Consider the following 12,604-nt stretch of genomic DNA (forward strand, 5'->3'; position numbering starts at 1 on the left):
GGAGGTTTCACTAATATAATAGCATGTATTGCCCTCTAGCGGAGGAAATGGTGTATTACAGCGTATTTACAATTTGACAAAAAAACTTAACCAAACGTTTGATTTTCTCCAACACTCAGATGTTTTAATACTGATTTTTTCCCCGAACACATACATTGTAGTATGTCACAGCACTTGGAAACAAAAAATATTTATAACGACCCAGTTTGTATTGTACAAAGGGGTATTAATTCAGTGGAAAAAGTGGCAAAGGTGCAAGAATAGAGTTGTCAGGTTATAAGACATAATCATAGTAGTAATATTGCAAAAATAGTCATAAAACTAGCAACAGATAATAATGCAAAATATTCTGATAGAAACCGATATTTTGACTTGATGAGTTGTGTACTGTCAGCTCTTACAAATCTAAAATCATTTCTGCTTACCTGAAAACAAAAATACAATTACAGTCAGCGTCTCGTGGGAGAAGAAAAAAAAAAGTCTTGTCAATGGCAACCCTGCGCTAGCTTGCAAAGTCTACAATTAAGTCTAGTCATCAAACTACAGTGACACAACAGCAGCCTTTAAAGACTGGTATAAATAAATAAATAAATATAAATATATAAATAAATAAATACAAATATATAAAGAAATAAATACCCACTTGAGGAATCATAAATGCATTGGCAATAGAAGTAATTAGTACTAACAAAAAATGATTTGCAGTGTAATGTAATTGGATCTTTAAATCTGCTTCATTCTGTTTTTAAACATGCACTTTGGTCCACCATTAGTCTGAAGCAGCATTTCAGATGAGGTGCAGCCACGGGTGGATTTTTGTTCAGAAACCTCAGTTATAAATCACACATTTAAAATGTTGCTTTTTTTTTTTAGGTCAAACTTAAAAGCAGGAAATGGAAATATCTCCAAAACATGACGTGCTAGAAAATAAACACTTTTTTGAATTGGCATAAAAAATCAATTTAGGGACACAAAGTCATTAGATTTTGCTTTTGAAGGGTGTAATTTGAACACGCACGCATGACACACACATTAGCTTGCACATGTTTTCAGGTAGGAGTGATGATGGACAACAGCTTCTCAAGCTCCGCAATGTCGCTTCGTGGAGAAGGGTGGCCAAAGTGGTCGCAATATTAGGGACCACATATCTGCAGTTTCCATTGTGTGGATTGTCACGTTGTGAGAGATGTCCCTTTTGACCAGCCACAACGATAAAGTGAACCATCTAGATTTTGAGTTGGAATTCTCAAATAAAATGTCCAAGATTCACATTTGGTCTTTGTAAACAAAAAGACATGTCTTTATACTGTTTGTAGTATGCAGGTAAATACTCGCTGAATCCATTCCATGGCACCAACAAAAATGTAATCAACAAAAGCATCCTCGTGTCCTCTTTGGCAAATCGGGATGTGAGGGAAAAAGCTAATTAATCACCACGAGTCAAACACTGAAATCTGTTCTTGAAGAAAAGGAGGCCAAGTTTGCTTTGCGAGGCGTCCGAGGAAGCCGCTGGGTAACGAAACTTGGCGTAGGCCTTGTCGCTTTCTGATTGGCTGGCCCAGGGGAACTTGATTTTGCTGGCATGACTGACAATGACGTCATCGCAAGAGCCCACGTGGAGTGATCCGAGACCATCGATGAAAAACTCTGCAAACAAACGCTCATCTTAACTATTTGACAATCTTAGCTTTTATTATATTCTACCAGCATAATTGCTTTGTTTATACTCACCTAGGTGGGCTACCCGGTTGAGGCGCGGGTCAAAACCGACCTGCTGCACTTTGTCGGTCCGAGCCAGGAAGAAGTTAACCACCCCGTCAGTCACCACGCAGTTGGGGAAGCCTTGGATTATGTGATGAAACCCTCTCCTCAAGTGCAAACAGTCGCCATCCTCCTCCCCGTGTTCGATGGATATGGTCTGCCTGTAGGTGGTGCTATATCCTGTGGCCTCACGAACTGCACCGCCCACCTGGACATGTATACATCGAAATTGCCTTAAGTGCCAAAGCAAGCAATTTGAGAAAAGCAAAATTATATAGCACATTTCATACACAAGGCAACACAATGTGCTAAGTGGGGATTATGTATATTATAATGTTTCCGCTTGTGTGTGTCTCACCAGGTCCAAAGTGGTTCTCTCTAAAACATCCACAAATTTCTCCAACTTGGTCTTGCTGGTGAAGATGAAATCATCATCCACCCACAGCACATACTTGGTGGTCACTTGGGAAATGGCCAGATTCCGACCAGCAAACCAGCCCTAGAGGACACATCACACTGAGTTTGATATCCAGAAATCAAACATCAGGTACATTGGTGCCTTGAGAAATGAGTGACCCAAAGTTTTTTGATATGATATATGAACATGGCAGTGAAACAACAGATATTTGAACAAAATTGGTGAAGCAGCACATATAGACACGTAATGTGACAATACTCTCTGGCGTAGTGAATTCAGGTTAATTGTTATTACTGGGTATTTTTATGAAGTACATTTTTTTCATTAACAAATAACACCAAAAAATGTTGTTAGTTGTGAATTAAAATGAGTTCCCAAGGCTCATCAATCGAGAATATTCCATCCCTTTGTCTTACCTTTCCAAACGGCATGATGTAATGTTCAATATAGGGCCCAGAAATGCTTTGAGGATTTTGACTGTCATCCGCTATAATAATAGTGACGGTTGGATAGTATTTCCTCACGCTGTCGATGAGGTTCTGAAGCTTGTCGTAACGCAGGAAAGTCTTTGTTGCTATGGTAACCAGAGCACTGATGTTGTACTCTGAGGAAAGCGGAAGAAATCACAGGAGAGTGAAATCTGTTTATAATCGTAAAAATCGTCCTACATTTTATTCAGCGACGAAGTCACTTTAGAAATAAAAACACACCTCCTTCAGTTCCTGTGTTGTACAGTTTCGGTGTTGCACCGTGGCGGATTTTGATGATGAAGTTGGCTTGATGGCCCTCTGTCTCAAAGTGCACTGAAAAACACAACACAAAGCAAGTCAAAATGTTTTCAATTGTTGAAAGTATAGAAAGATGTTGACAATGAACTCCAGAGCCTCACCTGTGTCCGCCGTATTGGGATGGAACAGCGTGTTGGTGTACGTGACAAACTGCAGCTGTCGGTTTAGTTCGGGCAGAAGGCTGCTTGACAACGTCATGTGCATCTCGCCATCACCTTGGATTTTAACCCCGTCCACCTCTGCGGCAACATTTAACGTCCCCAACGTGGCGGTCAGATTTATCTGCAACAAAAGTAATCATGATAAAGTGTCTCCAATGTGACCAAAAACAAAAAAAAAACTTACTGAGTAGTGGTCTTTGGGAAGATCCTGTAAAGCCAATCCTGAAACAACCATTGAATTAAGCTTTTGATGTGCAGACCAGATGTTTGCTGATACATACCTGGGATGATGATCGTTTTGAGAGGCCGCACCTCCACGCCCTGCGTTGGATACTGTAACGGGTTATTTGCCTCGGCAATCACGAGCACATCCGCAGATGTCTGTAACCTGAGGGTCGTAGCCAACACACAATATATAGAGATAATATCATATACATGACACGATGGATTTATGACTTTTTTTTCACCTTTTCTGGAGGCTTTTGAACTCCTTGTCTCGTCTCTTCTTCACCTCTTCCAGCTCGCTGGCCTGGAAGGCCGTGTGAAGCGGGCGAGCTGACACCCGTGACGATAAAATTTGGAGGAAAGGCAGGGTCACTCCTTCGCTCTCACAAACGCATCCGTTGCGTGCCAACAAGCTGCCAAAGTCAGCACAGACGATTGAGGGGTGAGCTCATTTGGTTTGTTTTAGAGGGGGGATGTTTAAAAAAAAAAAAAAAAAAAAATCCCTCTAATTACCCTGCCACACTCTCGCGCACATGAAAGGGGATGGTGCTCAAGTGCGGATGAGGTTCCGGTAGACGGTCCTCCAGATGCCTCTCATCTAGGACACCAGGTCGCTGCCAGACCTCGATTGTTGTGTAGGCTCGGGTGGGCCACGTGTGGATGAGAGCCAGAACCAAGCCCACTGACACCAGGATACCGAACAACACTGTCGTCTTCAGGGAGCGCATCCTGACCCTTAAGTAACAAAAAGACCAATTTCAGTCTGAGCTTAAATTCTGTGCGTTCCCAGGACGGCTGCAATGAATTGATGATTACCTTGCAAGAAAAGAATTTAGTAAGGCATTCCTCCTACTTTCCAATAGTGACCCCCCCCCCCCCCAAAAAAACAAATTTCCACTCTAAGAATTATGTGTGGTATGAGCACCACTATATTGTAAAAAATGACCCGATTTACTGGTATGACAAATGAGTCATCACAAAAAAATCTAAACTGCCCTCCCTGGCAACAACAACACAAATACCTGACAATCATTCTATCCAGTCAGGAAAAGGGCTTTCTCTTTAGAAATCTACATCCCCAGGAAACGTGGAGCCAAGGCCTTCCACTTCTGGGGAAAATACAGAATTGCAAGTCACGAAACATTTGTGCTGGTGCAGAAATATTTGCAGTTGCCTGGAAGGAAGTTACACTGCCCATATAATACTGTACAATAAACTCAATTGTGAGTGCCCATACCTCTTATCACAATAAATAGGCACAAATCTGTTGTAACACACCAACTGACCCGAGACAAAGCTGACAATTCATGTGTATATATTATATTAGGACAGGTGTAGTCACATCTGAGTTCAACCGTGACCTATCAAGACAATCTATCATTCCCTTTAAATGTTGCTCATAAATCAAACGCTGGAATCTCGCCGTGTAAAATTGGCTGAATATTTGTACACATACCAGGAGTCTCTCTGAATGTGTTTCCTTCATTTAATAGCTTATCCTGATTATAATCTCATGTGATCTGGATCCTATCCCAGCTAGCTTTGGAGAGAAGTGGGCCACACCCTGCACTGTCATTAGCCAATCACTGGACACCTTCAGACAAACAATCTTTTTTTTTTTTTTTCTTCATTCAAATTCACACCTAAGGACAATTTAGAGTCTTCCATAGATGCAGGTTTCGCAAATGTGGGAAAACATGCAGGAGGGCCTGAGGTGAGATTATAACACAAAAGCTAAAAACTGAGGGAGACATGCAAACCATTTGACACTGTGCTGCTATTGGTCCAAAATTACCACCAAAACGTGTGAGCGGTTTCTAACATGAATGGTTCATGATTTTTTTCTTTTTTAGAGACAGACTTGGATTGCTTGTGCACCTACCGTTGTGGTCAGTGTGTATGCATGCAGATCATAATCATAATAAACTGTTACTCATGTTGGGGAAGACTGAGAGTCGCTATACACGAGCAAATAATGATACTACATGGAGAACGGTGGCTGTTTTAATTATAGGCAGGATAACATGGAGGAGAAACAGACAGTGGACATGCTGTCCATATATGGACACAATAGATATGGCTTGGAGATGTGTACCGTTACATTATGGAATATAAATCTGGTACATTTTCATCCCTTATGATACATCTGAACATTAAGAACGACCGCACCAGGCCTTTTTTGCTATACATGAACAACGCGACAGCAGGGTAAAAAAAAAAAAATCACATAAATTAAATGACAGACGTTCAAATGCTGCAGAAAAAAAAGACAATGTTTCGTTTTCTTTACGTAATAAAGCACTCACCTCAATTTAAAGCTCCATCGCAGCTCTTCCCCTGTATGTGGACTGCAAGGAGCTCGCCCCTCTTAATGGACCCTCCTCCTCCCCAGTGCTCCCGAAGACGGATGCATACGCCAAGAAGCGGTTCGTGCACTCAAGCTGCCTACTGGCGCATCTCCACAGCGCAAGTAAACAAGCGCTTGTGAACTGGGAGACTTGTAATTCTCACTACTAATAAATAGGAATAAATCCAATGTGGCTTATTATGAACACGTGTGCCATCAGTACTGATATGTATTTAAATACGTCCTGTGGAAAAAAAATAGACGTTCATTTGAAAACACACAAAAGTGATTTTACAAGAAGCCCAAACACCTTTATGTTGTTTATTGCCACTCAGCCGAACCCACCACAAAACGTGATAATGAAAAATCATTACGTAGACTGACAGACACATTAGCCAATAACAGAAGACCATATCCTCCTTCCTGACCAATCAGCTGCCAGAACGTAGACGCCTACCCAGCTTATACGCTTTATTTCTCAAGTTGCAAGTAGCATTTGAGCCATCAATTTAACCACTAATAAAAAAAAAATCAATCATCAGGTTGTCAATATAACACTAATAGTCTGCTCTTAATACGAATGGCTAACCAAACGCTACACCTGGAGCGTAGAAGAAGAAAAACAAACAGAAGAAGAAGAAGAGGAGGCGGAAGAGAAAGAAGGGGCGTGGGGTTGCGCGTCAATAATGGCTGCTTACCTAGTACGGTGTCGCAATAGATTATACGTTTTCTTATTGTTATGCCCGATTTGTATCTCGGCTTTTTTAAATTTAGAAGAACTGAATGAGATGAAGTATGAGATTCGGATTCTACCTGATCCTGTCATCATGGGGCAAGTAAGTGAGGTTATTTAATTGGTGCTAATGATTAGCTCAAGCTACCTTTCGACAACGGTTGTTAGCTAGGCTAAAATGGCTTGTAGAAAATAGAAACTTTGTATATAGACTGTATTCCTTTGCTTTACCTCTATTAGTGTGTTGCGCTAATACGTATTTTTTGTTTTGGTTAATGTGCCTCAGATTTCAGCAACCTCTTGACAGCTGTCACAACAGAACTTACACTAAACAGCATTCAATTGTCAATGAAATATCACACGGCGCAATATTAATCTGTATCACTGTTTCCCCGTAGACCAAGACAGATGAAGTCATGATGGTGTCCAGCAAGTTCAAACAACCGTATGAGTGTCGACTTCCAGCCCAGGCAGTACGCTTTCACCAGGACTCGGTGTCAGATTCTGATTCACAAGGGTACACAGGGCCGGACATTCCTGATCTACTCAGCCCCATGCGAGAACCTCCCTGTCTAGTCTTGGTTGGTGCATTTTTTAAAAAATCTTTAATGAATCTAACTAAATAAAAATTCTCACATACTATGACAACAGTACCAATTTATCAGACTGGCATGTACCTCGGATGAGTCAAACTCAATCGCATAGGGGCCCAAAAGCCAAAGCACACTTGGTAAACATGTATTGAACAAACAACTTGTTTTTCTCAAAAGTGCACTGCCATGACACAAGACTCACCAAAGAGAACATTCTAGCTTCATCAGCCCTCTTGGATCTACAATGTTTAGTTTATCATTAAAGATCACAGTCACACTCAAAACGAAGCATAAACACAAAGCAGGAGCAACATCGAGCTTGGGTCTACAACGACGTACAAAGAGCACTTTACCATCGGCACAATATGTAACTTAGTGTCTTTAATCACCTTCTGATTGGGTGATGACCAATTCTGAGTTTATCCTGACTTTTGCACTAAATCGTCCGGGATAGTCTCCAACCCACCCGTGATCCTAATGAGGAAAAGATCGATAAAAATGGATGGATCAATATATGGATGCATAATTGCATTACCCCAATTGGATTATAATTTGACACTTATGGTTATGAATAAATATGTCTGTATTAAACATTTATCATGAGAAATGAACAGTTTTGTGTGTTTATCTTTAAACTTTTGATTTCTCCCACAGACAAAAGATTGGTGGACATATGAATTCTGCCATGGTCAGCATATCAGACAGTACCACCTTGAAGGTAAGAGAATTGTTTTTGTGTTGTTTTCTTAAGGCTGTTTCTTAGATTTGTGTTACTTCTCAGATTCTGAAATCAAAGGGGACGTCCTCATCCTGGGCTACTATGAGTCTGAATTTGACTGGAGCAATGAAACCGCAAAGGTAATGATTATTCTAACTGATGGAAATTTACAGCAGTTACTTATAAACTCATGGAAGATTTTGTGACGGTGTTCCAGGCCTCCAAACAGCACAGAATGAAACGCTTCCACAGTCAGACTTATGTAAACGGATCCAAGTGTGACATCAATGGAAATCCCAGGGAAGCCGAAGTCCGGGTAAGACTTTTAAATTGACATTTCAGCAGACAGTTTATTACCCACATTTTTTTGTCCCCCTCAGTTTGTGTGCGAAGACGGTTCTGGAGATTACATCGCCCGAGTGGACGAGCCGCTGTCATGTCGCTACGTGCTAACCATTCATACAAGTCGCACCTGCCAGCATCCCTTTCTGCGACCTCCGTCCACTGCCAAGCCGCAGGGGATCGTGTGTCAGCCCGCACTAAGTCAACAACAGTACATGGATTATGTCAAAGCTCAAGTCTGTGAGTTCTCAGTAAACTTCAAAATGGGCACAGTGATGTCGTGTGGCCAAAACATTTTGTGTTTATAATTTATCACTAAAGCAGTGAGGATTGCTCGAGATATAAAAATGCTTGTTTTAGTTATTTCGTTATGAAAGTATTTGTATTCTGACTTTTTTTTTTTTTTTTTTAATTCCCAGCTGACACAAAGAAAAAAGTAGAGCAAATCTCAGAGGAGCTGAGAAGTCTTGATGAGATGTTGGCTGGTAACGAGGAGGCGAAGGCACCGGTGGAAGGACCTGCAGAAGAAACATCACCAGAACCAAGCGATGACCAAGACCAGTCAGACCAAAAAGGTGCATATAAGAGTTAACAATCTGTCACGTTACTTGTTATTGAGTTTTTTAATTTGTTTTTTTTGTCCCTTTTTTTTTTTTACAGATATTGCTGACATGTCTGAGGATGCAGGGTTAGAAGACCTGGAGGATTCTCAGTTTTGGGAGGGAATTACAAAACCTGCAAGTTCCCAATCAAGCTCTTCTCATGAGGAGAGTGAGGTACCCATTTTGTTCTTTAATTTTACATTTATTTATTTGCATAATAAATGCTTGGAATTGTGTCGTGTGCATACTAGAGATAAAAAAGATTCACACACTTATTTGCCATATGTTGTCCTATTTTTGCTGTTCTCTGATTTTTATTTTTCCCTGGATTCGCATGCTTTTCCCAACATTACAAAAATCATGCACATTTGCTTTCACCAAATGTGTGAATGTGATCATAAATGTTTGCCCCCGTAATTTGCTAATGACAAGTTCAGGGTGTATGTTTTGCCCTAATGAGGCACAACCTTAATTGAAAATGAATAACATTAATAGACCGCTAGAGGGCGTAGTTTGACCTGAATGTACTCCTCTGACCTGATTTTTCTCAGCAGACAGTCGACGATGGCTTGAACTCAATTATTGACAATGAAGTCATAGATGACGCGAATGAAGGTAAATTTTATTATCTCACTTCTAGCACGTTGATTTATTGTTTGTGTTAAAAAGCTTGGAATGTGGAATTTGTGGGATGTTTCAGCTGAAAACTTCAACTTTAAAATCATCACTGACCCGTCAGACCTGATGAAATTTGTCCAGCATCTCAAGGAGAGTAACAGAAAGGTTGGTGCTTTCGTACACATCAGCACCGTGTCCGGTTTTGTAGCGCCTGTGTGTTCCATTTCTACTCTGCGTTTGTTTCTATGTAGAAAGCACAAGCGGAAGAAAGGCGATCCTTAAACCGTGGCACCGACGACGAAGAGGATGATGAAGATGAACGGCTGCTGCAGGAGTTTGAGGAGGAGATGGCGGATGTTTCCGTGCCAGCTGATAAGACTGATGAGATAAAGGAAACAATGCAAAAAGAGTTTGACAACATCATAGATGAGGTCAAGATTAAATGAGAATTTGAATTCTTTTTTTTTTTTTTTTTTTTTACAGGTCACCACAAAGAGGGCTGACTTTGATTTTTTTTATTTTTACCTGCAGGCACAGCAAGAATTGGATACTGAAGGGCTGAAAGGGGAGTTTGATCGCACTCAGGCGACACAAGCGCTGGAGACGACGCTCGATAAGCTTCTTGACCATCTGGAGGAGAAAGACGAGCAGGACCCGGAGCAGCAACCGACACAAGCTCAAAGAGCCAACGACCCCACCCGGGGCAGCCCCACCTTGGCCCCAAAGCAGCCCGGTAACCTGACTTGGCATAGTCTGACATCACTGAGTTTCCATGTCTCCATTTTCGTCACCTTCCTCCCATTGTGCACGTCAAGATGTATGTGTTAATATTCCATCCCGGAATAGACACACACATGGGTTTGATACAGAAACAGTCGAAGCTCAAAAAGTAATTATCAATAACAAATCACTGCTAACATGCCCAACACCTCAGGATAAGCTTCTTAGAGACAAGCAAGTCTTTTGCCAACTTTAACCAGCCCGATTATCCGTACGCGTGTACACTACTTTAATTCCTGAACATCCTCTCGTGCTTTCTGTCTACATGGAGGATTCTTGTCTCTGACAGCCAGTTGTTTGTCCCTCTTTTGTCTCGTCACCCCAGACCAAGATGCCGATGACCATGTTAAGATCAAAATAACTAAGTATAAAACAGGCGACAGCTCTGATGGGGAGTTCAAAGTACAGGAGTTGAGCAAAGGAGATCCCCAGTGGCAGCACATAAAGGACGTGGTTAAAGAACAGCTAGAGAAAGCAGGACTGAAGGCCGAAGGTATGAACGGGGAGTGGTCTCGTAAACAATCGTGGAACTCGTAAACTTTGACTTTGTCCTCCCTCCTTTCTCTCTCTAATCATTTTGCTTCTTTAAACTACTCATAAAAAATAATCAGATGACTCCGATGTTTCTTTATTTTTACTTTGAGTTATATATTGGGTGAATTGTTGGTGAATCGGGTGGTCAGACGTAACACCAAAATGTTGTTGCGTAGTTGGACTTTGGCGCGGGAAGCCTTCTCGACACGTGGCGTGAAATGAAAGTCATCCATGTGTGTGTGTGCTCTGGCAGTCATCCATTCGTCATTCTAAATGTGTTGCGTTGCAGGCCGGGTACATATTATTTTTTTTTTTGAGTGACTGTTTGAATTTAATAGGACAACCACACATTCTCCTGTTTGCTTCTCTAGGTAAAATTGAGGTGAAGATCTTGACGCGGAAAAATACAGAGGAAGGGGATCAGTGGCTGACCGAAGAAGACACAAAGTCATTCCGAGAGCTCCTCATAAACCTCCTGGTAATTTTTTTTTCCTGACGTGAAGCAGCTGTGCTTGTGTATCTTTTCAACATTCATAGAATTAGCTCTTAGACTTGTAATTATTCATAATGTATGAAAGTAGTGCTATTTTTTTTTTTCTTTCATATGTGTATATATATACAAGACTGGAGGCACAGAGGAAGTTCACAAAGAGCAAAAGCGACAGCAGGATTTGGAGAACAACTACAGGTTTGTATGGGGCGAAGGCCAAGAGGAGTCCCAGTCTTCCAGCGACTCGGATGACGTGGATTTGTGAGCTTCGGGTATTTTGCGAAGATGTCTTTCAGTGGTAATCAACCATGCGGGGAGACTCTTGAAGGACAGCCCCCATTGGGCAAAAGGATTTGTTTGTTGATATTAAAGCACGACCACGTGTTCGCACCTTCGGGGAGCCTGTCTGGAGTCTGCAATCTATAGCGGGTACATAGGTTTTTATTGGATGACAGAATCGCTGTCGGCTCTACTTGAATGGATTATGCATTTTCCCTTCTTTTCCAAGATGACTGCAAAAAAAAAAAAAAAAAGGAGATGGACAATGTCAACCTTTTTATACATTTTTCAGTCGTGCTGCCTCTTTTACATGGTAGTCACTCATGTTGCCATTCGCAGGTGTGCAATGCAACACTTCAGCGCTTGCATAGGTCATTTACCTTCTTCTGTTGAGTATGAGACAAGGGATGAAACTGTCACAAATGCTGCCAAAGGGCATCCTTAGGGTTAGCATATGTAAGTGAAACTTGGCGTAGTTTGATTTTGTTCTGTCACTGTTTCTTGAGTAAGTAACAGCAAGGAAAACAACAATGCCCCTGAAATATAATATACCAAAAATTGCCTGTTTATGTCCAGTCATGAAGGTCATGGAAATCAGCAGAAATTTAATCGAGGCAACTGGACTCTTCTAAATGTTTCACATTTAAACAAAAAAAGCTCCTTCATTATATATGTATAAATTATGGCTCTATCTGTATATATTTTTTGATTGATTTTCTCGTCGTAGTTTTTGTGTTGTGTTGTGTTTTGGCACAAATCCTAGTGGCCGCTTCAAGCTGAGTAATGTGCTCTTGATACAAGTCAAGGGTCATACAATAGGAATAAATAATTGGCCGCCTTTCACCTCTGCGAGAAATAAGACCAGAAAGGTATGTACATGATCATAGAATTTGTGGATTTGTATTTCACTTCGTGGCAGAAGAAAAAAAAAAAAACACTTGGTCCACATGAACTGCTTTGGATGAAAGTCTTAAAAATAAAAGTCACTCTGAAATCCAGTTTACACACAATTTATATATGGAATTATTCCAGTCCATGTCAGTGACAGCTGAAATTGCCTTTGGATGTTTCAACAAAAAAAAAAAAACAGAGGTGACAGATTGGCTAAATTGAACCTCCACTACACTCTAACTGTAAATATAAATGTACAATATATTTATTATATATATATGATTTATATATAAAGCAGACTTTGACTTTGATATATGATGATAA

General features: G+C 40.9%; 2 protein-coding genes across 3 annotated transcripts; one reads left to right on the top strand and one right to left on the bottom strand.

Moving 5' to 3' along the window:
* Positions 1–265: 265 nt before the first annotated feature.
* b4galnt1b (beta-1,4-N-acetyl-galactosaminyl transferase 1b) lies at positions 266–6,016 on the bottom strand. Its single transcript, XM_037252740.1, has 11 exons — positions 5,660–6,016; positions 3,867–4,088; positions 3,596–3,766; positions 3,410–3,516; positions 3,313–3,350; positions 3,069–3,249; positions 2,890–2,982; positions 2,596–2,783; positions 2,120–2,260; positions 1,732–1,969; positions 266–1,647 (listed from the first exon to the last, which is right to left on the bottom strand). The coding sequence occupies exons 2-11, from the start codon at positions 4,079–4,081 to the stop codon at positions 1,427–1,429; spliced, it is 1,593 nt and encodes a 530-aa protein (XP_037108635.1). The 5' UTR covers positions 4,082–4,088; positions 5,660–6,016; the 3' UTR covers positions 266–1,426.
* A 320-nt stretch (positions 6,017–6,336) lies between these two features.
* Positions 6,337–12,341, top strand: os9 (OS9 endoplasmic reticulum lectin). Of its 2 annotated transcripts, none has more exons than XM_037251949.1 (15): positions 6,337–6,536; positions 6,832–7,014; positions 7,681–7,744; positions 7,808–7,884; positions 7,962–8,060; positions 8,125–8,326; positions 8,506–8,661; positions 8,747–8,862; positions 9,240–9,303; positions 9,389–9,471; positions 9,558–9,737; positions 9,838–10,039; positions 10,412–10,579; positions 10,992–11,098; positions 11,244–12,341. In XM_037251949.1, the coding sequence occupies exons 1-15, from the start codon at positions 6,387–6,389 to the stop codon at positions 11,373–11,375; spliced, it is 1,983 nt and encodes a 660-aa protein (XP_037107844.1). In that variant the 5' UTR covers positions 6,337–6,386; the 3' UTR covers positions 11,376–12,341. The 2 variants fall into 2 exon arrangements, with proteins under 2 accessions (XP_037107844.1, XP_037107845.1); XM_037251950.1 differs by having other exon boundaries at positions 9,243–9,303.
* Positions 12,342–12,604: the final 263 nt, after the last annotated feature.

Source organism: Syngnathus acus, chromosome 5 (assembly GCF_901709675.1).
Source record: "Syngnathus acus chromosome 5, fSynAcu1.2, whole genome shotgun sequence".
In the NCBI taxonomy this organism is placed as follows: Eukaryota; Metazoa; Chordata; class Actinopteri; order Syngnathiformes; family Syngnathidae; genus Syngnathus; species Syngnathus acus.

Coding starts and splice junctions, on each gene's coding strand:
- b4galnt1b (XM_037252740.1), bottom strand. CDS start 4,081: ATGCGCTCCCTGAAGACGACAGTGTTGTTCGGTATCCTGGTGTCAGTG. Junction 3,767..3,866: donor GTGCGCGAGAGTGTGGCAGG/GTAATTAGAGGG, acceptor TGACTTTGGCAG/CTTGTTGGCACGCAACGGAT. Junction 2,983..3,068: donor TCCCAATACGGCGGACACAG/GTGAGGCTCTGG, acceptor TGTGTTTTTCAG/TGCACTTTGAGACAGAGGGC.
- os9 (XM_037251949.1), top strand. CDS start 6,387: ATGGCTGCTTACCTAGTACGGTGTCGCAATAGATTATACGTTTTCTTA. Junction 7,015..7,680: donor AACCTCCCTGTCTAGTCTTG/GTTGGTGCATTT, acceptor TTTCTCCCACAG/ACAAAAGATTGGTGGACATA. Junction 8,662..8,746: donor AGACCAGTCAGACCAAAAAG/GTGCATATAAGA, acceptor TTTTTTTTACAG/ATATTGCTGACATGTCTGAG.